The sequence below is a fragment of the Dermacentor andersoni genome, chromosome 1 (genome assembly GCF_023375885.2).
Source record: "Dermacentor andersoni chromosome 1, qqDerAnde1_hic_scaffold, whole genome shotgun sequence".
Classification (NCBI taxonomy): Eukaryota; Metazoa; Arthropoda; class Arachnida; order Ixodida; family Ixodidae; genus Dermacentor; species Dermacentor andersoni.
In genome coordinates, this window is record NC_092814.1 from 62,275,151 (window position 1) to 62,296,008 (window position 20,858).

At 39.9% G+C, this 20,858-nt stretch overlaps 1 protein-coding gene across 1 annotated transcript in view; it reads right to left on the reverse strand.

Annotated features, from left to right (window-relative positions):
• The window catches only part of ERp44 (Endoplasmic reticulum protein 44), a 56,981-nt gene extending 39,888 nt beyond the window's left edge, over positions 1 to 17,093 (reverse strand). Inside the window, exons 1-7 of the mRNA XM_050194332.3 lie at positions 16,915 to 17,093; positions 10,946 to 11,021; positions 10,746 to 10,855; positions 9,209 to 9,257; positions 7,934 to 8,118; positions 4,691 to 4,806; positions 2,661 to 2,724 (exon numbers count right to left, since the gene is read on the reverse strand). Coding sequence (XP_050050289.1) covers positions 2,661 to 2,724; positions 4,691 to 4,806; positions 7,934 to 8,118; positions 9,209 to 9,257; positions 10,746 to 10,855; positions 10,946 to 11,021; positions 16,915 to 16,971 — 657 coding nt within the window. The 5' untranslated portion in view covers positions 16,972 to 17,093. The remainder of the gene's footprint in view (positions 1 to 2,660; positions 2,725 to 4,690; positions 4,807 to 7,933; positions 8,119 to 9,208; positions 9,258 to 10,745; positions 10,856 to 10,945; positions 11,022 to 16,914) is intronic.
• Between the last annotated feature and the right edge of the window lie 3,765 nt (positions 17,094 to 20,858).

The window sequence follows — 20,858 nt, forward strand, 5'->3', positions numbered from 1 at the left end:
AATCGATGCTTCGCCTTTCAGGCAAAACCGACTTATTTTAGTAATCGCAAGTATAGTGCATTAGCAGCAAATCTGTTTTTCCAAATCAGAGAAAGCTGTATTTCTGTATGAAAGCATGAGGTGCGCGGTATCGTAAAGAATTTTTTTTCTGGCCCCTCAAATCAGGTGCGTGCTACAATCAATTTTTTTTTGTCACAGAAAATGGGTGCGTATTACAATTGAGGGCGTATCAGCATCGAGTAAATATGGTAATATAGCAGTTTCTGAAGTCATAAATTTCTTCAATGGCACATGCAAAAGCTAATGCAGCTTCTGCAATTTGCAAATCTTGTGATGAAAGGTTGTAGGAACCTTGATTATAAAATGTTGATTCTTTCAAATATTTTATGGTTTCGGTTGTTTAAGTTGTTATTTGTTAGCCTTCCTTTATATTTTAAGTTGCATAGTTCAGTATTTTAACAAAAATTTGGTGTGTAAGGTCAAATGTAGGCCCAAGGAGAAGGCCAAGTAGGGTAATGTAGAAATTTTCAAGGCAGCATGTGGGGTCTTTTTGAGCAAACGGTTGGCAACACTGTTCTAAAGCAAAGCATGAAATAGCTTCATATGCCGAAATAATAAACAGTTTTTAAATATATACCTTGAAGTTGGATGTCCCTGCAGTCCCAGAAGAAAGCTCATCCACCAATTTTTGACACAAGTTTGACCAGTATTCAATGGACTTTTCTTTCAGACTAGTCATTCTTTTATCGGCCTGCACTTGCCTTCCAGACACTCATAACAATTGGTATGATAAAAAGTCTATTGCAGAGGTAATGGCGAAACAGATCAAACTTATGCAAAAGAAGTTTTCTGAATATGGACCCTGGTCTTTCGTGGCACATAGGACAGCACCACAAACCAACTTAGGCTGCTAGCTGCTGTTTCTTCCTGCTACTAGCCTCACAGAAGCCTTTCCCTAAAGCATAAATTTTGCACTGAAGGCCACGTGAAATCAAGTACACTAGATTTCTGGTAATTCAATCACAACAGAAGGTCCAGGCCAGTAGCCATACAGGTCAAGATTTTCAATATTTAGGATCGTGGAATTCGCCTTTGCCACCTAATTCAAATTTCGCTGGTCAGTATGCACACACTGGACACAAGCAGCGGCCCCTCCACAAAGGAGTCATGCCTTGGTGGTTCTGGGGAACAATGAATATAATGAAGACATTTTACCTACTGCCAAAAGCACCAATAATTAGCCTGCCCTCAGCAGAATTTCAAGTAAAAACGGCAGCTCACCAATGAATAATTACCACATTTATTCAAATCTATACCGTACCATATTTTACCATACCTTACCATATTCGTCCAAAATGAGTTCGAAAATTGCCTGCACGTTACAATCATAACAAAGCAAAACCACATTCATGGCATTCGCAACAGCCTACTGTTACGAACCAATGTTGCCCCAATTGTCACAGATGGCAACAGAAGAAGTTTTCACACAAGTCAGCATTGACGATGTATCTCTTTCATAACTTATCAAAAGAGAAGTTATTTTAGGGGTTAAGCTAGCAACAACAGAGCTGTGTCATGCATTTTTGAAGATTTGGAGCCTTGCAACAGATGATGAACTGGTGAAGTGCCTACTCTAGGAGCGGAAAGAGTGGACCACCACCTAGTTCAAAATGGTTGTGGAGTCATTGAAGAAATGTGGAATATCAGACAGTGGACCACATGGATTACATGTTGTGGCCCATAATAATAAACAGCTATCCAAGAGTGACGAAAATGAATGTCAAGTGTAAATAACTTTCAATTCTGTGATGGTAAACTCTTCAGGTCTCACCTTTATCAGATTGCAAAAACCGCAGGCATGATACATTTTTGTTGTAAAATAGAGTGTGCATTAGGCTTGGGTGAACATTCTACTTTGCTATGAACTCATAAAAACTGGTTGCACATAAGATTCGGGGGCTCATTAGACTATCTCTGATAAAGGAACAAATTGAATCAATAGAGTATGTTTTTTACTTAAATGCATTGCAAATTTTCCTTATCTTCTTCAATTTGCTTTTATTTTAAAGTAACAGATAAAGCTATATTCCAGGTCGACCTATATCTTATTTATACAGTAATAATGCAATAGCAAGTAAAAGTAATCAACATCACTTTGTGCAACTTACCGACGCTTTTCGTAGAGTGAGTGAAACCAACAAGTGCAAGCTGAAAGTGCAAGCTGAGAGCATGCTGATGCTATGCTGAGGTAATGTTGAAAAGCACTACTGCTATTCTTTGAATAAATGGTCAGTGTTGACATTGGTGTAAAAATAGTTTCATTCTGTCCATGCATATGGGTTTTGGCTATACAGTTATTCTTTAAAATAAAATAATCTGTTATGATCTACAGTAAAATGAACCAAAAAGAATTATTCATGTGCTTGTGTGCTTCCTCAGGTTATAGCCCTGTTATTATTGTAATTCAGAAGTAACTCCTGTTAATGAGATACACTCTGTAATATAAGGTTTGCTTAGTAAGTGAATCCTGTAATTACCAAACTACACAGAGTTACATTTCTCAACAACTTTACAGAGCAAGCTATAATATACACTGCTCCCAACCCACCCTTTAACGAAAAATTTTGACTTTCCAAATAAATTGGCAGGCATGTTCTCACCTTTGTACGAGGTGGTTTGAAATGAATAGCATCCACTGTTGCTGTACCATTTTCTCCTGCAGGGCTGCAAAATAACATTGCATGATAAAATGATAACATGCCTCACAAGTTACTTCATGCTTTTATGAGCACATACATAAAGATACCCTCACAAGGTAAATTGATGTGGTATCAGTTTTAGCAGCAAGTTCCCCCCCCCCCCCCCCACACACACACACACAACCATTGCAGTGGTCAAGCATGTTGATACGCAATGGGTAACTAAATATGCAAGCAAGAACAGCAGGAGAAGATAATGAATGTTTCAAATAGTATTTGAGTAGTATTTGTAGTATTTTGCTGTCAAATGTGAATGACACAAGTGCCAAACAGCCCAGCCAGAAACTTTAGTATGGCACTGTTACTTAGCAGAACAAAGAGTAACGTAAAAAAAAAAGTGCTTAAAATAATCCAATCATTCTAATAAAGGTTCAAAAAAGCTATGTGCATAATAATCTCCACTCTAGTAAGTGGTCCTGACATATGCCTTGCGCTTTGGAAAAACAAAATGTACAACTATTTTATGACAATGTTTTAAATTTATATCTTAGGTACTCTTTCCGAAGTCCGGAGAAGAATTGCCATCAAGGATGGTACCAACAAAAAACAAACTTAAGCTCCGAGACAATGAATGACAAGTGAAAAAGCAGCTTTTAAAAGGATACAAGTAGGCAGAAAAAGAAGGTAAGAGTGCAAATTGTAGCCAATAACAAGTGAATCTGAGACATGTACTGCGTTGCTGCACAATTCTGTAAACCAGTTGACATTTCACTAACTTTCTTGAGCAACTGAAATTGTATTATGAAACACACATAGGCTGATGAGGAACAACTAAATGGTTTAAAAAACCCTGGCCAAACACTATTATGATCATCACCTGTTATGTTAATCTCAATATACTGACCTGGACCATGTCGCAAGATTTCTAGACTACAGTAGCACAATAGACAGCAGCTGCTTTGACAGGTTATCACTCCACGTTTTTGCTCCAACAATAAAATTTGTACCACAACAATTTTCAGTTCTAACTCATTTTTATTTAAATTAGTTCTAAATGTTTCAAACAAGAGAGTTGTTCCACTTTATTTTACAAATGGCTCTTTGAGCTGTCGTCATTGGTAATGCTGAGAAAGGGTATTCTTTTGTATTATTTGTACTGGAGGCCTCAAAATTGAGCTAATTATATTTCTTTTATGCAGATTTCAAATATGTCATTAGTTATTGTGTATCTTTTATAATATTTTAGTTATGTGTCCACAAATGGCAAATTATAGTTATCTTTGTGGGCACTTTTTATGTACTAAATTTTCATAAAAAGCATCATGCGGTAGCTTGTTTAGCTCTTCGTAGATCGAAAAGTGCTTATATCTAGCTGAACAGCATGTACAATTACTGGAACTATGCAAAAAAAAATTAGAACATCCCAACTTTTTTTTTCTCAGTTGCCTGAAATATAACCTTGTACTTTTGCAAATACTGCTGGGAGGTATTGCAATCTCAAGTAGATATCATCACTGTACATATCTTCAAGAGTATGTATGCCAAGTTTATTTAGTATAGGACAATTATAAGTGTATGTACAAGGTTATTTTCATCGGATTTTGTAAAAAATTAATTGGTGTCCTAGTTTCATTTTCATAGTTCCAGTAATGGTACACACTGTTTGGATAAATATCAGCACTTTGTGGTCTACAAATAGCTAAATAGGCTACAGCACAATGCTTCTTGCGAATATTTTATACACAATAAAGTGCCCGCCAAATCACTATATTTTGCCATTGTGTAGGACATGACTGTAACAGCAACACAAAAACTAATGACATATTTGAACTCTGCTTGAAAACTCTATAATTGGGTGAATTTTCATATCTCTAGTACAAATATTTTTAAAAGAAATTTTTTCGAGCAGCACATCCCCTTAAATCAGCAGTTCCCTTTAAATTAATATACATAAAAGGAAACGGTCAAATTAGAATTCAGAGCCAACCAACCTGGCCACAAAGTAAAAATTGCAGTCGTCTCTCAAGTCAGAAGCCACCCGGCGGAATGTTACGTACGCCTCACTCTCCTTGGCAGCAAAGTAGCCAAGCAATGCTGGCTTCTTTTCCTGAAGCAAACAAGACACACACCAGTGAATGTGGAAACAGTAAGAGTTGTCTTTAAAGGTACCATCTTGAGCAAATGTATACCATGGGTGCTGCGATGCAACAATTTTTTTCACAACCTAAGCTAAACATCCAAAATAGAATTTTGAAGCACAAACATCTGCGCAAACAACAGAGTGCACCCCTCATAGTTACATGCTTCAGCTGCAAAAAGCAAGAAAGTTCTGACTTTTCAGTACTCCTGTGGTACCCAGACTAGTAATGCTCTTCAGGGTGCACTGGGTTTGTCTTAACAAATTTGTTCCAGCCGAAGTTCCCCAAGCTCTGTAACCCGATTTCCAATATTACCCTGTTAGACTAACCCCTAAAAAAGCATATAATAAAGAGCACAAATGCAATGGTCTAGATTCAACATGCACAAGCTATCAACCATATGGTTGCACAAACCTCATCATACAGAAAATGAAATGTACATAGCAGTCCAGGTTTGTTACACAGAAAATGAAACTAAAATCAAACTGAGACCAGCAATCAGTGAGTACACACTTAGTTGCATTTCAGAAGTGCAAAGCTTAAAATGGGTGCTACACATGCATATGAGTGGCACACGGAACTACAGATCTAAATTTCATGAAGTTTTGACGGACGTGAAAAAAGACTGGTTTCTTTCATGTTTCTTCAGAAAAATATGAAAAATTGAAAGAAAGACGATTGCGCATAGAGCAATAAAAACCCAACACATTTATTTCTCTAACACTGAAAAGAATATAATTGTTACATTATTGCATCACAAAAGTCCCAGCAGAGCTTGCGGGTTCAAAATCTAGGCACGATTTCACGTCAAGGCACAGATTTCACATAAAAGCATCAATTCCAACATTTGTATCAATCTGTGTCCAATTCATTTCCGCTTGACATGTGAACGCTTCACTGTGCAGCAAACAAAGGCTTCTGGACATTAAGGTTTGAGTGCGTGCAAAAGTTTTTGCATGCGATCCCCCTGCGAGCCTGCTGCATAGCTTGGTGTGCACATTTAAAAATTTGGGCCAGTTTCTTTCACACGCCTCAGAAGGGGGAATCTGCAGTACGTGACAGGCAAGGGGACTCAAGGGTTCGTTGAAGCAAAGTCCTTGCCACCACGTGGATGGATTCAGAGGCTTCATAGACTCCCAAACTCCTTCTTTTGACCAAACTTTTAGACATGTTCGGCTGCTGAGCACGAGGTCATGGGATCGAATCCCAGCCACGGCGGCCGCATTTCTATGGGGGCAAATTGTGAAAACACCTATGTACTTCGATTTAGGTGCATGTTAAAGAGCCCCAGGTGGTCGAAATTTCCGAAGCCCTCCACTACGGCGTGCCTCATAATCAGAAAGTGGTTTTGGCACGTAAAACCCCATAATTTAATTAATTTATCTTAACTATTAGATACGTCCAAAAGAGTTGCATCGCAATAGAATTCTATGAGGAAGCTCTGTTTTTTCTTTTTTTTCAATTTTATCCTGGTTGAAAAAAAAAGAAAAAAAAAAGAAACAGTTTTTTTTTCGAAATTTTCATTGTTTTTTTTTTTTTTCAACCCTTAAATCTTTACATGGAACACAAGAACACCATGTCCTAAACTCGTTTACAGAATTCTATGGTACAGGTATGTTAGGCATAACAAGTCAACTTTTTAAAGATGCACAAGGATTTATTTCCCATTTTTGTAGCAGACCATATGCATTGGAATAGGTAGTACATTAACCTGAAGTAGCAGACATACTTTTGCAAGATGGTTCAATTTCAAGCTTACTAGCTGATATGTAGAAGGTAAAAAACTTTGTTCATTCATTTTATAAGTGTGTCTCAGTTGCATTTGTTGGATATTAAGCACACCTTTAACAAGATGAAAGTGGATAGATTCAAGACATAAGAAACATGAACCCAAATGTACAATGTTTTTACATAATAGTTCTGCGGAAACCTGCAAGGTGGAGAGAAGTAATTAACTAAGGGAAAATGAGACATCCACCCAATCGTAGCAATTGCTACAAAGGAAACCCATGTGGGTTCCTCAAAAGAAAAGCTTCATAGTTGAAGAAAAATTCGTCCTGGCTGGGACTCGAACCCAGGACCACCGCCTTTCCGGGGCAGCCACTTTACCATCTGAGCCAACCAGGTGGATAGCAGATGGCAGGGTGAAGTCGAATTTGTCAACAACTCGAAGCAAAGGCAAGGTTTTGACATAACAGTTCTGCGGAAACCCGCAAGGTGGAGAGAAGTAATTAAGGGAAGATGAGACATCCACCCAATTGTAGCAATTGCTACAAACACTTCAACTGCGAGGCTTTTCTTTCGAGGAACCCGTATGGGTTTTTTTTGTAGCAATTGCTATGATTGGGTGGATGTCTCATTTTCCCTTAATTACTTCTCTCCACCTTGTGGGCTTTCCCAGAACTATTACATCAAAACCTTGCCTATGCTTCCAGTTGTTGACAAATTCGACTTTGCCCTGCTATCTGCTAGCCACCTGGTTAGCTCAGATGGTAGAGCGGCTGGCCCGGAAAGGTGGTGGTACCGGGTACGAGCCCCAGATCAGGACAAATTTTTCTTCAACTGCAAAGCTTTTCTTTCGAGGAACCCATATGGGTTTCCTTTGTAGCAATTGCTACGATTAGGTGGATGTCTCATTTTCCCTTAACAAAATGCAAAATGTACCGGTTAATATAGAAGTAACAGAAAAAGTAAGAATTCGGTAATTAGAAGAGTAGAGACAGTGGCATGATGCAGTTCTGACAGAAATGTACAAGAAGACATTTGTTGAACAAGAAACAAATAGTGTCTTTCTGTGTATATCCGTCAAAACTGAAATGTACCACTGCCTATATATGTCTCTAGTTATTGTAGAGGAGCTTGAACTCTTTCTCAACATTAGTGTTACTTCATGACAAGGTTAGAAAACCTGAGGTGGCAATGTATTGATTTACAAAGAGGATGCTACGTATGTCCTTACTGTAGCCATACCTAAGTGGAACTGTTAGGACTGCATCAGTCCACCAGAGACTTTCGTCCACAATGGGCAACATGCAGTGACCAAACAGGTCACTGAATATTGCTCAATCCCTCACACTGCAAGGTAGCCCTCCTTACCTCCACGTGCTGTGCCTCTGCCTCGTGTGGTATCGCCTTCACCTGGTCCTTCAGCATTTCGAGGATGTAGTTTTTCATGGCATCTGCAGAGCGCTGTCCACGATACTCTCGTTTCATAACCACACCATTGCGCACTAGTTTTAATGTGGGGTATTTTGTAATGCGGTGCTTAGCTGCAATAGATGCTGCAAGACAAAAAAGCACAAAACGTCTCAGCCTTGTACAACTACTTGCACAAATAAAAGTGTGCCATTCCAGTACAGAGCACAAATTTACAGCATACATAACTTCCAAAACCACATGAAACCGACAGACAATGAAGTAGGGAAAACCATAGCGGAAGCTAACTGTGGTTTTAATTACACTGAAACCACAGTTAACTTGCACTATGCTTTCCTTGGCTTTATTGGCTGTTGACTTCATGTGGTCGTGTTAAAAAAAAAAAAAAACAAGTCGAGCCGCTGTTACCCTTCTCGTTCAGCTTCGCCATGTGTACTACCAGTGTCCACATTTATGGACATGTTTCCTAAAGCACTGAGGGAAAAGTTGCAAGGCATTAAAGTTACTCGCCTTTTTCAGCTTCCAAAGGACAACACTATATCGAGCCTGAGGTGCCCGGAAAAAAAAAAAAAAAAAAAAAGAAAAAGAGACTGGCTGCAAGCGTTCGCGCAAATTTTCCTCTTCGGAAGTTAGCTGAGATGACCGTTAAAAAGAAATAAAAGAAAGTGGTTGCTAGCAAAAACTCTCTCCTGAGCAAAAACACTGCTTGAAACAGTAATATCAGCATTATTCCCTGGACTCCTTTCTCAGGAAAAGCCTGGATCCACCATTGAATTAGTCTTGCATGACATAGCCCATGCTGAAATGCTGGAGCACAAAGAAAAATGAAATGGTGCATGCTAATGATTAGCATCTGAGAGGCTTGAACAGTATCATATAGATAAAATTCTGTAATTACTGGCAAAAAGGCCAGTGAAATAACAATGCATGTTCCAAGAACTCCAGGCATATGTGCATACATGCATGCACACACACACACATACACAGAGAGACAGACAGACAGTCTGCATCGCTGTTGCATCAAAAAACCTTAATTCATTGACACACACACTGCTGAACAAGTACTTGTCTATAGTCAGCTACAGGAACACTTCAATGACAACAAAGCAGCCAACTATAACCTTGATGAGATGACACTACTAATGTAAATACAAAAAAGTAGCCTACTGAAAAGGTTTAACAATAAAAACATACTAAAAAACGAAGTTTACATACTTTCTCTGTCACAGTCCACTTTTCCGAACAGCACTTTGTTAGTCTCCTCCTAGAAAAAAAGAAAGGGAGAGAGAACACTGTGATATGCATACTGCGTACCATGGTACTTGTCCAAAAAATATTTCAGAATGCAAAAAACTGAAAATGCTCAAATTTGCCACCTAAGCATGCAGCCAGTAGCTAAGAGGTGCACTGTGTAGGCCTTGCACTCAAGTGCAGTGCGCACCCCTCAACTGCAGGTGGCCTTTTAATAGCCTCTGAATTCAGAACACTTTTTCAGGCCATTGTGCTAAGAGAGTAGGAATGATATAGAAGCTCCTAGCATAAATGTCATGAGAGCCAATTTAAGTTAACACTTAAGAAGGCAACTATGCAGTTGAGTCCATGACAAAAAACTCCAAAAACTAGCACATTGCGGACTAAATTTTCCCAAAAGGTATCTTCACCAAACATTTATCACTGGATAACCTCTATGATGGCATTGTTCTGGATGCACAGACATTTACTACAGCAATAACAATTGCACTGTTGTGTGGCAGGAGTGTTCTGTAGCAGTTTGAAGTCTCTTTCATCTACATCTATGTTCCTCAATATGTACATTCAAGGCCCACACTGCAACACAATATGTTATGGCAATGTCTATCACTGAATTAGTTGCACAGATATTGGTGTAAAATATAAAGTTACCAAAAGAGCAAACGTTGTATGAACAGAAAACAACATGGATAAGCAAACGCAAGACATATGCTTGACGTTTAACTGGCGAGTCTTAATTCACATGTAACAAACACATACCTAGGCAAAGAGTGAAAATGTTTTAAACGATTTATTAACGATTTGGCATTAGATGCAGCACACAAGCCGCAGCACAAGCTGATGAGCAACGCATTGTTTTTAGGTCACAATGACTTCTAGAGCAACTTTGCTGTTGCTGAGTTTGCCTTGCTGCAGGAAATGACTCCAGGAGACTTCCAAGTGCATGGTTGGATACGAACGAGCGAAACTTTTTCATGAACAGCATTTTTTCATAAAGCTCAACGAAACATTTCCAATAGTGCAGCCAGCTCAAATTCATAAATTTTATGGAAAATTCAGGAGAATTGGCAGGTATGCCTCAGTAATTCCATGCCTGCAATGCCCTGAATGCTCCTTTGTGACATTTCTACTCTCCGAAACCAAATGTTTGTAGGCTCAGCAAAAAAGAAAGTGAGTAAAAGAACTTTCTCCCATAAAAACTCTTGCTGAATTGTTTTTATACCCCACTTGAACATCATCACCCAGTCCTACTCCGACTTCAGTAAGCCCCTCTTCCCTATCCCCATGAATCAGACCACTGCCCATTCAACTGTGACCCTCGTTCACTGGTGGTGACATTGACAGCGCCTTTTCTTTACTCTGTTCTTTCGATCCAAAGCTATTCTGCTTAGTCACTGACCTTGTGTTGATGCAATAATGGGGCCAGAGGAATTCTATATTTCTGTTGCCATCAGTCACGTGGCAAAAAAGAAACGCATAAGTAATTCAAACATGTACCAACCTTTGTATGCTCATGAACATTTTTTGCTGCTTCTTCAAAAACTGGGGCCAATATCTGGCTGAATCGGCACCAGTCAGCATAGAAATTAAGAAAGACTAGTTCATGCTTTCCTGCAAAATAATGGTAATGCCAAAATGAAAAATGCTTGTGGAATACAGCATAAAATACATATGCAAAAAATGTGTGCTTGAAAAACATACCAATATGCTCATCAAAATTTGAAGATGTTAACGCTACCACACTTTCGGCAGAGACTTGTCTCGCACTTAACAGCAACTGCAACAAGAATGGAAACACATTACCATGCTGAGATGTGCAATAGGTTCAAGAAGGCTTTTGAAACTATAGGGGAACTTGAATAAAATATGCACATTTTAGCACAAATTGAATGTACAAGAACTTGTAAAGCTCACCTACTATTGACAGCCACATTAAAGGAGCAAGGACTAACTTAAATGGCTTCAGAAGCTACAGCATTTGCTTTTCATAATTGCCAGGATTGCTCTCTTCAGCATGACCAATAAGAAACAAATTATTTTCATAAGTACCCATTAATCCAAGCTGGGTTAAGTACCCAAAGTAGTAGAAACTGCTGTTTTTTTTAGAATAGGTCAAAATCAGTCCAGTCATGTTGACCAGCATGGCTGTCGGCCTATACAGTGCAATATCGCAAGCACATGCTATGTTTTCGCTGGCTGGGTGCCTAAAGTGTGATGGCACTTATAAGCTCCTTATCCCTAGACATGAAGACCAGAACTTCAGAGCATAACACATTTTTTTGGTCAAATGGGGGCATTTGATATTGCTCACTAGTTACACTGACAGCACAGCCTCTGCTGAACGGGACTGTCAAATGGCCCAAAATGGCCTGTTAAGACAAACATGGTTAAACCAAATTCTGGATACGAGGAATAATGTGTGAAAAGTTGGTTGGCTTCCCATAGGCCCAATGGAAAAGAAATTAAAAAAACATATAAGAAGATTCTAACAAAAGCCACTAAACTCTGTTAAGCCTAACTTCCTCAACCCCATTGACACCTTGCTACTTGGCTCACCAAGAGGCCTGGATCGGCACACTTGGACCAGGCAACTCTGCCAACTACACAAGAAGCAAATGGTGTTTCAATGGACATAAACAGCCTTGACTGCATCAATGATGACATGGAAGGTCTGATACCTTAGGAACAATAATTGAGGAAGCCCTTGATGTGCCTATGCATGCTGATAACATGTCAGGGCATTGTCCAAGAGTCGCAAGAACTAGTGGTTTTAACACATGATGCAAATGATAATGCCCTGAGCACTTCGGCACATTTTTTTTTATATGACAGTACTAAAGAATTTTTGAGCAAACCTAAGCAAAATGTAAGCTTTTGTGACAGCGCACAGATATTCACAACATGCTGGCTGGTAACATCACGCTTAAGAGTGCATAACACAAATTTATTGTGTAAATCTAATAAATGTCTTTTTTTACGTATGCTTTTTGGTTTTAATGCTGTTTCAGTTATTGCTTTTCATCATGGGTAGTTCGATGTACCAGGAATGGCAGACATCGAGTTTTCTGAATCATTTCTGTTAGTTCAAAATTCTGATAAAATCAGATTTTCCCAATCTCTTCGAGTGTCTCAATGGGAGTCTACTGTATGTCTACATGGAAGTCTACTTGCAGCACATAATGCAAAGCAAACAGCATGCTGCTGTGAACCAGATGGTACAGAGAAGTTGATGTCGAAAAGAGAATGAGCTCTTTGGCAAGCACAGGCTGCATTAGTAGTACTGTGTCCTCAACAGCAAATTACGTGTAAAACAAACAAACTATGCATGGTTTTTAATTTCATGCAATTGCTGGTGACCTTCATGCCTGCGAGGACTGCCTGCATGTCACTGCAGAAGGTGCGCATTTTATACAGTGCGAACCAACAGCAAAAGGGTGTAGAAGATCAAGATGCGGGAAAGGTTGTGTTACTTATGTACTCAGAAGACCATCCCATTCTGATCAGAAGAATTTAGAAATAAAATTACAATAAGATATTAATGTATAGGTCTTTTGCAACCTAAAGCTTTGTTAACGAGAAGACAATGCTTGGTAACTATAATGTACATTGCTATTATCTCTAGGACCCCAGGCATACGCTCCGTGTACTTCAGTGCCAGTGGATGACAGAGTATAATGGAGGCTATGTTAAACATATACACAATAATAATTATGTAAAAAAAGATTCCAGAAAATTTATTAAAATTTTTTTTTACTTCACTGTGTGCCCACTCATTACCACCTCCACATTTTCCAAGCTTTTTCCTGTAACACTGTGTGTACACTCACAACAACCTGCCCTTTAATCAATACAGGAGCAAGCTGCAGAGAAGCCCAAACTAGCTATGCTCTCCGAGTATGAATACATGCTGTGGTGAGGCACATATGTAACAAGATGAGTGATCACATGCATGTTCAGAGTTTTCAGCTGTGACAAGGTGCTATTGATTCTTCATTTTCTAATAGCAGCACCTCAGATTTTTTTTTTGAAAAATTAGGTAATTGGAAGCCAAGCCAGTGGCTAGTAGCGTGCTCCCATCCTTGTTAAAGGCAAATTGTAATAAAATTGCACTTTGGCTAAATTGGTTATAAATGAGTTGTGTATACCACTGAAGCAATCTTGGCAAAGCTGAAGGGCTGGTAATTGCATAATTTTTTTTTATTAGTAGCCTCTAAACATCACCTAAGCAGACGATGTGTGTACCTGGTGGTTAGCAGCTATGACACACGTTCCAGCACACTGCCTCAAATTTTTCAGCATGCCACCACTGCCACCTAATCTTGGAGGTCATGATGGCCGGGAGCCATGCGCTCTAGATTATTGCGTCAGAGGTAATGACAGCGTTTTCGTCCAGTTTTGGTATATAAAAGGTTATTTTTATGACCCTTTTGTGATGGTTCCACTAGTATTTCAAACATAAAATTTTACACGGAGGCTATCTACGCTATCTTAAACTTTGCTTTCTATGCGGTCTAGAATTTTGTAGCAGATGGCTTTTAACTCTTTTACACAGAAGCAATTAGTTGCTGAAAACACACAAGATGGACTTCCATGCCAAAGCTTTCACTAGTGATACAGCCATGAAGACAACTTGAGCTTACCCATTGCTCCGCACTTCTGCGTAACAAAACGAAATGGCATAAGGAGCCTGCTGAAGGGAAATTCCTTAGAAGCCTTCTGTACAATACTGTGTTTCTAGACAGGATACTTCTAGGGACAGAAGAGAGCTGCAGTTATGCTGCCTCTGTCAGAAAATCTTGCCATGTCTCTGCTATACAAACTTATGGATACATGTTGTGTCGTAGAAAGAAACGCAGAAGAGTTTTCATGCAAAATAAACTCCTGGCTTGGATTTATAAATTAATTTAAGTCATTCAAAGAAAAAAACAAAATTTTGGGAAGTTATGATTTTCAATCTGTCAATGGGGTGATCTAGTTCCTTTATAGTTTTCTCTCTTAAAATAGAGTGGAGGATGCCAGCTTCAATACTGCAGGAACATGTACTCCAGACTGCCTTAAAAAAAAAACAGAAAATGTTATTTCTCAGTTTTCAAGTCCTCAAAATCAATTAAATAAAGTGCAAGTTACACTGCTTGAAACACAGCGATGCCAAGCTGGCAGCACTTGCTTATACAACCTGAAAAAATTTTCACCAACGGTAGTCCCGTTATCATATATCTTTCACAATATGTCTCTCAGTTCACTTTGCTTAGCCCATGCGCATATCCCTCAGTAAGTTCACTTTTGTTTTTAGCATACACAAAAATACTGGATCAGAGAAAAGAAGAACGGCATAGGACACCTTGACAGTCGCACTGTCACCAAAGTAAGCAAATGTTACAATGAAGGCTAATGTCTGTTCTGAATCCAATAATGTCATAGTAACATAAATCAAAGTAGCAGATCTTTTAAATACTCCGAGCACTAGCTCTACCATTATGTAAAGGCCTTTCACAAATAACTTTGAACAGGTTACTACAATAAAGCCTTGGCAACTGCAATGGCATGCTCACAAGCCTCAAGCCAAGAGCACAAGTGGAATTGAACATGAAACTACAAAGTGCCCTAATTTGATGTGCCTTTTAATTTCACTTCACAGGATAACTACACTGAAGGCACTTTATCAAAACAACTGATATATGCAGACAATGATATATATATATATATATATATATATATATATATATATATATATATATATATATATATATATATATATATATATATATATGTGTGTGTGTGTGTGCAGTGCACCACATTTCAAAACCACAACACTTTACTTCTGCAGAACCTTATTATAGATGGTGAGTGAAAAGAAGTAACAAATCAACTGATGCTTATAAGTAAATTAACAAGATGAAGGGGAACCGAGGGGCCTGATTTTGCTTAGTCGCAATCATATGAAGCCAACAGACAATGAACCTAAAAATAGCATAGGGCAAATTACTTTCTGTAATTTAAATGTAGACATACTAAAATAAGGTAGAAATGAAAGCAACTTGATGCAGTTGGGACCCGAACCCAGGTCTTCAAAGAGACGTGGGTTTATCAACATCAATGATATAAACACTGCAGTAGTCAGTGATGAACTGCTGAGGTTTTCACACGGATTGCATTAAGCTCAAACAGAAATACAACACAGGTTTAAGGTCATTTAAAAACATTACTTTTAAGATATGAGGAGTTGACATTCTACTACTTTTGCATATTTCACTACCACAACAAACTAAGTGGCTGTGTAAATCCAAAATGAGACCTCCATGTAAAGAGCAGTTGCAACGCATACTATTTTTCAGGCCTGCTCTCGCACAAGATGGAGTAAATTTATAATCTATGATGGCTTCCTTTTCTGAAAAGCTGAGGTCATTTTCAGTAAAAACTGAAAAATCAAGCAAAAATAATGTATATGTACGAGTTACGCAACTCATGCCAGCAAAATACACGTGGGACATTTGCAACGTCAGCAGACGCGTACGTCTTACATTGGTGGGTGCTATATCAACACCTGTGCACACGCTGCTTGCAGCTGTGCTACAAGGAGCCCTTGTGTGGTATTTTTATGCCGCTGCTACCCAACTAAGGCTTGTCAACTTAAATTAAAAAGAGTAAGCATAGCACACTGTCGGCGTGAACGCCAAACACGGAGCATATCTCATTCGCAATACAGACATCGACAACTAAACCATGTTTTCTTTTTTGCTTATAACGTCAGAAACCTTGGATTTCTGTTGCGTGTATATCAAGGTCAGCCTCCGTACGAGCACGCTACACGCACGTTTTCAATGGTATCTAAGGGGTTAATAAGCGCAACAGAAGAACAGCGCAAAATTTCGCATACTGAAATTTCAGCGAAGGCTCCATCAAGTCAGCATTACTAATAGAATGACTGAATTGTTAACGGCTTCATTCTCTTGTTGGCACTGAGCCGCTTACTAAATCAAGCAGTTTCTCCGAACGCGAAAGTTGTCGAACCGCTTTCGCAGACTCGAAGTGAATTAGGAAAAAAATAAAGAGAGTTCCCGCGGAAAGACTTTCGATAACAATAAAACGAATCTCTCTCATCACGTTGGTCACAGCAACCGATACAGATTAAAACATTCACCTCTGATATGCCCGAATAATCAATGACCTCTGCTAGTTTTTGTTCGAATTGGCGTATACACGAAATGTTGACATGATGGGAAGTGCAACCAAGCTAGCTAGCGTAGGATGTGTTTTGAGACCGACATCCCAGATCGGAATATTTTTTTGTGTGCACTACGCAAGCAAATAAGGTGGGGATATTATAGCAGCCAGCCTGTTGGCCAGAGAATATCGACGAACACAGCTACTGGTGAACAGTTCGTTAGCCGGAGAAATGAAAAAGGCCAACAACACGTCCGCGATCATCGTGTACACACACAGGTGCAACGTGTACCGGCTTTTGCACTCGTCTGACTTGAATGGGCTTCGAGAAAATCACGAAAGGGCGCAAACATACATACATATGCTGGTACCACGTGTACATACATATGCAAGACTCAAAAAAGGAAGTTGCAATGCTGCCCACAATAAACCAGAAAATTACACCCGGATTACTCAACCAGAAAATACCCCCGGAAAGCACACCTGTTTGATGGAATGGTACTCACCAGAACCAAAACAACGCCTATTAGTTTGTTAAATATTTTCCCGACGTTACAATTCATTTTTCATGACAGAGATACTACGTACGAATCCAATAAATTAAAGGCGGAGCAAGACAGACACTGTTACATTGCCATGAAACGAAGAACGTCGGTAGGTACGTGTGAGAAATGAGAATATACTCTCAAACTCAATACAAAGTAAACAACAAAAATATAAAACAAAAGAGTAAGGTACATCGAATAAAAGAAGTAAATAATGTTTAACAACTTAAAATATGTCACGCAAGAAAGCGTACATTAGTAAACTCTTGGTAAAAAAATTAAGAACTATATTTTTGTAACTGATATTATTATTTTCCTTTATTGTTTGAAATAAATTATAACATAAAAAATAAATTGATTGTTTTTGTTTTGTACTTGGTTATCTATTTTTGCGGATTAATTGTAAGTCATTGTTAAAACGCATTGCGTTAGAGGCTATTTGATAAAATGGCGCCAAAATCAAAGTTTGTGGCGTGTATGGTGGCGTGCATGGTGGTACAGTGGTATGTGGTTTGCGCATCTTGTGTAGATGCGATGATGGGGCCGTGCTCACTGTAGCCGCGATGTTGGCGGCACCACTTGCGTATCCGAGGTGGTCCTGCGGCTAGTGTGTTCTAGTTGAAACTTCAATTTTTGGCCTTGTGAAATAGCACTGCTCACCACAGCGCAGTTCCCATGAAGGGCGACTCTTTGCACGTATGTTTGGTTGTGCTTCACTCGTTGAATTCAGTTTTTATTACTTGTCATCGCCAGCATTCCTTGACTGCTGCAGCAGGATGTGGCGTTTAGTATTCGTGTCAGAAAGTGACTAGATGCTCGGCGTGACACAGCATTTTGATTTACCCTGAATGTCATTGACTTGAGCGTTTTGTGACCGCTGTTCTCATTCTTGGTTTGGAAACATACCGTATATCGCGTTAGCTAAGGCAGCACCTAGACAGCTGAAAGTGGCCAAGTCCGACTGGCCTTTATTATGGTGGTGACAGTGCTCCGGCCGAGTGGTCGGCCTAGTAGTAGTAGTTCTTAAGAAAAGGGCGCGGCAACTGTCCCACTCACTGTATACACATCAACCGTGCCGAGGTCTGAGGGAAAATGCCACACTTTAATTCCCTGTATGTTTTGCGACATTTTATCCTCGTTGCGTGCTTTCCTATTATGAGGCAGATCACTTCAATCCGTTACTGCGCAGTCACCATTCTTTCGAGCGCTGAGTGTTAAAAACGGCGTTTTCATAAATGCTACTTGGTATGGCACTGCAGTGGAAGTTACAGCTTGTGCCGGCTGCCAATCTAGTGACATGTGACTTTTTTTTTCTTTAAGCGATGGCCTCATGGCACTTGTAAGAATTCGACGTACAGGTCTTCTGTTGCATTGTGGGTAGTTTATTTTGCTTATTTTAAAACATTATGTATATCTATATCATCGCAAGCGCGAACAAACAAGAAATCAGGTCTATTATGGCTTAAAAACTATTTTTCAATATGGGCAAATGGATACTGCAGTGCAGTTATAATGGTGCTTGAGGCTACGAGGAACACGAGCATTGGAGGATCGCCTTCCCGATGACCTGGAGCCTGTACGTCGGCTCGCCGGCGTTGTAAATTGTATTTTTTGTTAAAGAAAAGCTAAAATTAAAAAAAAATGTCGCATTGGTTAAAACGTATGCTAAAGCATACTAGAAAAACGACAGAACCAAACAGTAAGGTTTGTAATAATTACAGCCCGTACTCTAGCATTTGAGACATGAAGGCCACTTTAGGATGGGATCTGCTACATGTGCGTAGGCAGAAGGTATAAGGCTCAAACTAATGCACCGAATATACAAGAGTCAGTGTATCAAGTATCAATCGCTACAACAATCTTCTGGAACCGCATTATATATCCACTCGCTGTGATAACAAAAAATAAAAATCAGCCTATAACTGCAGAATAAACACTTTTTACTGCTCTTCTTTCTCCAAATCAATAAGACAATGGAACAGTTTATCAAATGATATTGTTACGGGGAAGGGAAGGAAGAAGTTGGATTGGACTAGAGGAAGACGAAGTCTGGCAGTTGCCTGATCGAAGAAGAAGAAGACGGGCACGAAGAAGGATGGAACGAAGGAACAGAGATTTTTGCCGAACACGGAAAATTGAAGTGTCCATCACGAAGCTGCGCTGCCGTATACCTGCATTGAACTTCTACCTCCACAGGTCTGGTCTGGTCCCCTCACCATTATGCTCATTCTGTGGCGAAGCGGAGACAATCGACCATTTCTTGTTGTCTTGCAGACGGTTTTCTATTCTAAGAAAACGACTACTCGAAATGCCGCTTCGCTCTATTGGTCTAACTTTATCAGTGCCTGTGATCCTATCTTTTGGAGCCTCCATTGTTGGGTTCAGCCACAGAAATGTTTGCTTGGCGATCCAAAATTACCTAATTGAAACCAATCGTTTTCCATGTTAGATTGATCGTTCTCCCTCCCTACCATAGCTTTCTTTTATTTCTTATCTATTATTAATTATTATTGTAATTATTATTATTATTTTCTTATACCCGGTTTTCATCTGATTATCTTTTTTTTTTTCTCCAGACACAAAACGTTTACTTTTAAGCTCACACGCCCAAATTGTTAACTCCCTTGTTTCATTATTATTTTTAGGCACCTAATTAAACCGCCCGGTTCTTGGCCAATCCCCCACTGTGGGTATGTGCCACGGCCACATAGGACAACAACAACAACAACAAGAAGAGCCCTGGTCCTGGTCCAAGGCCTGTTCTTGCCTGACTGTTCTTGCCTCGCAGGGTTTTGGCCAAGAATTGAGTAGCTGTTATTTTTTTTTTCTTCTATCGCTTGTCAACAGTTCAGCTAGTCTCATTATTATTTAGCTAATCAGACCACGCAGATGTCCTTTTCTTCGCCAGGGCCAGGGGCATTCCCCTGGTCCGCTTCTCTTCCTCCGCAGGAGTTACCTGTGGATCTGTTTCTACGAAACGGCATCACATCAGTTCCTGTGGCTCTCGTTCCAACCAATAACGGAGTCATACGGATGAAGAATCCGAAAGCGATTCAGGCGGAATTGCGATCGGTGACGCCCCATTTCCAGAACATCGCTGAGGTCCGCCAGTTTGGAAGAGGTGGAGTCCTCTGCTTTTCGGCAGACCAGTCCTGTATACAAGACCTGTTAAACTGTTCGCTGTTTGCCGCCAATCCGGTGAGCGCATTTATTCCTCCCCACTTGGCATGTGTGAAAGGGCTTGTCCGCGGCGTCGACGTGAACATGACACCGACAGAGGTATTAGAGATGCTTTCACCCGCGGGTGTAATTTCAGTTTATCGGTGTGGACGTGTGGTCGAGAAAAACAGGATCCCTACTGAGTCGATCATAGCCACATTTGCAGGGACAAATCGACCCTCAGAGATAAAGGCATGGCCTCTAATCTACAGAGTGGAACCTCTGTCCCCTCGTCCCCTCCAATGTGTGAAATGCTGGCGCTACGGACACACGGTAAAAGGATGTAGATCTGCTTCCAGGTGCCGAATTTGTGGACAAGAGCACAATGCTAGCGAGTGTAAGCGCAAGGAAGAAAGGTGCTGCCTCTGCAATGACGCGCACTCTGCTGATTATTCTAATTGCTCAGCCAAGGCACGGGAAATTGAAATTCTGGAAATCGTTGAACGAAGACGTTGTTCACGTAGAGAAGCCGTAGCGGAAATTCATTCTAGGACACAGGGTTACGCCGGCGTCACAGCCCGCCTGGTGACAGCAACGGATACGTCTCTTTCACATTCTATTGCTAATGCCATTGAAAGGGCAATGGAAAAATCTATGGAGCGCCTAGCTGGAAACCTTTGTGAGTCCCTGACACAAATTCTAACTAGCCAGATGGCGCACATATTTGGAACAACAACAGCAGTTGG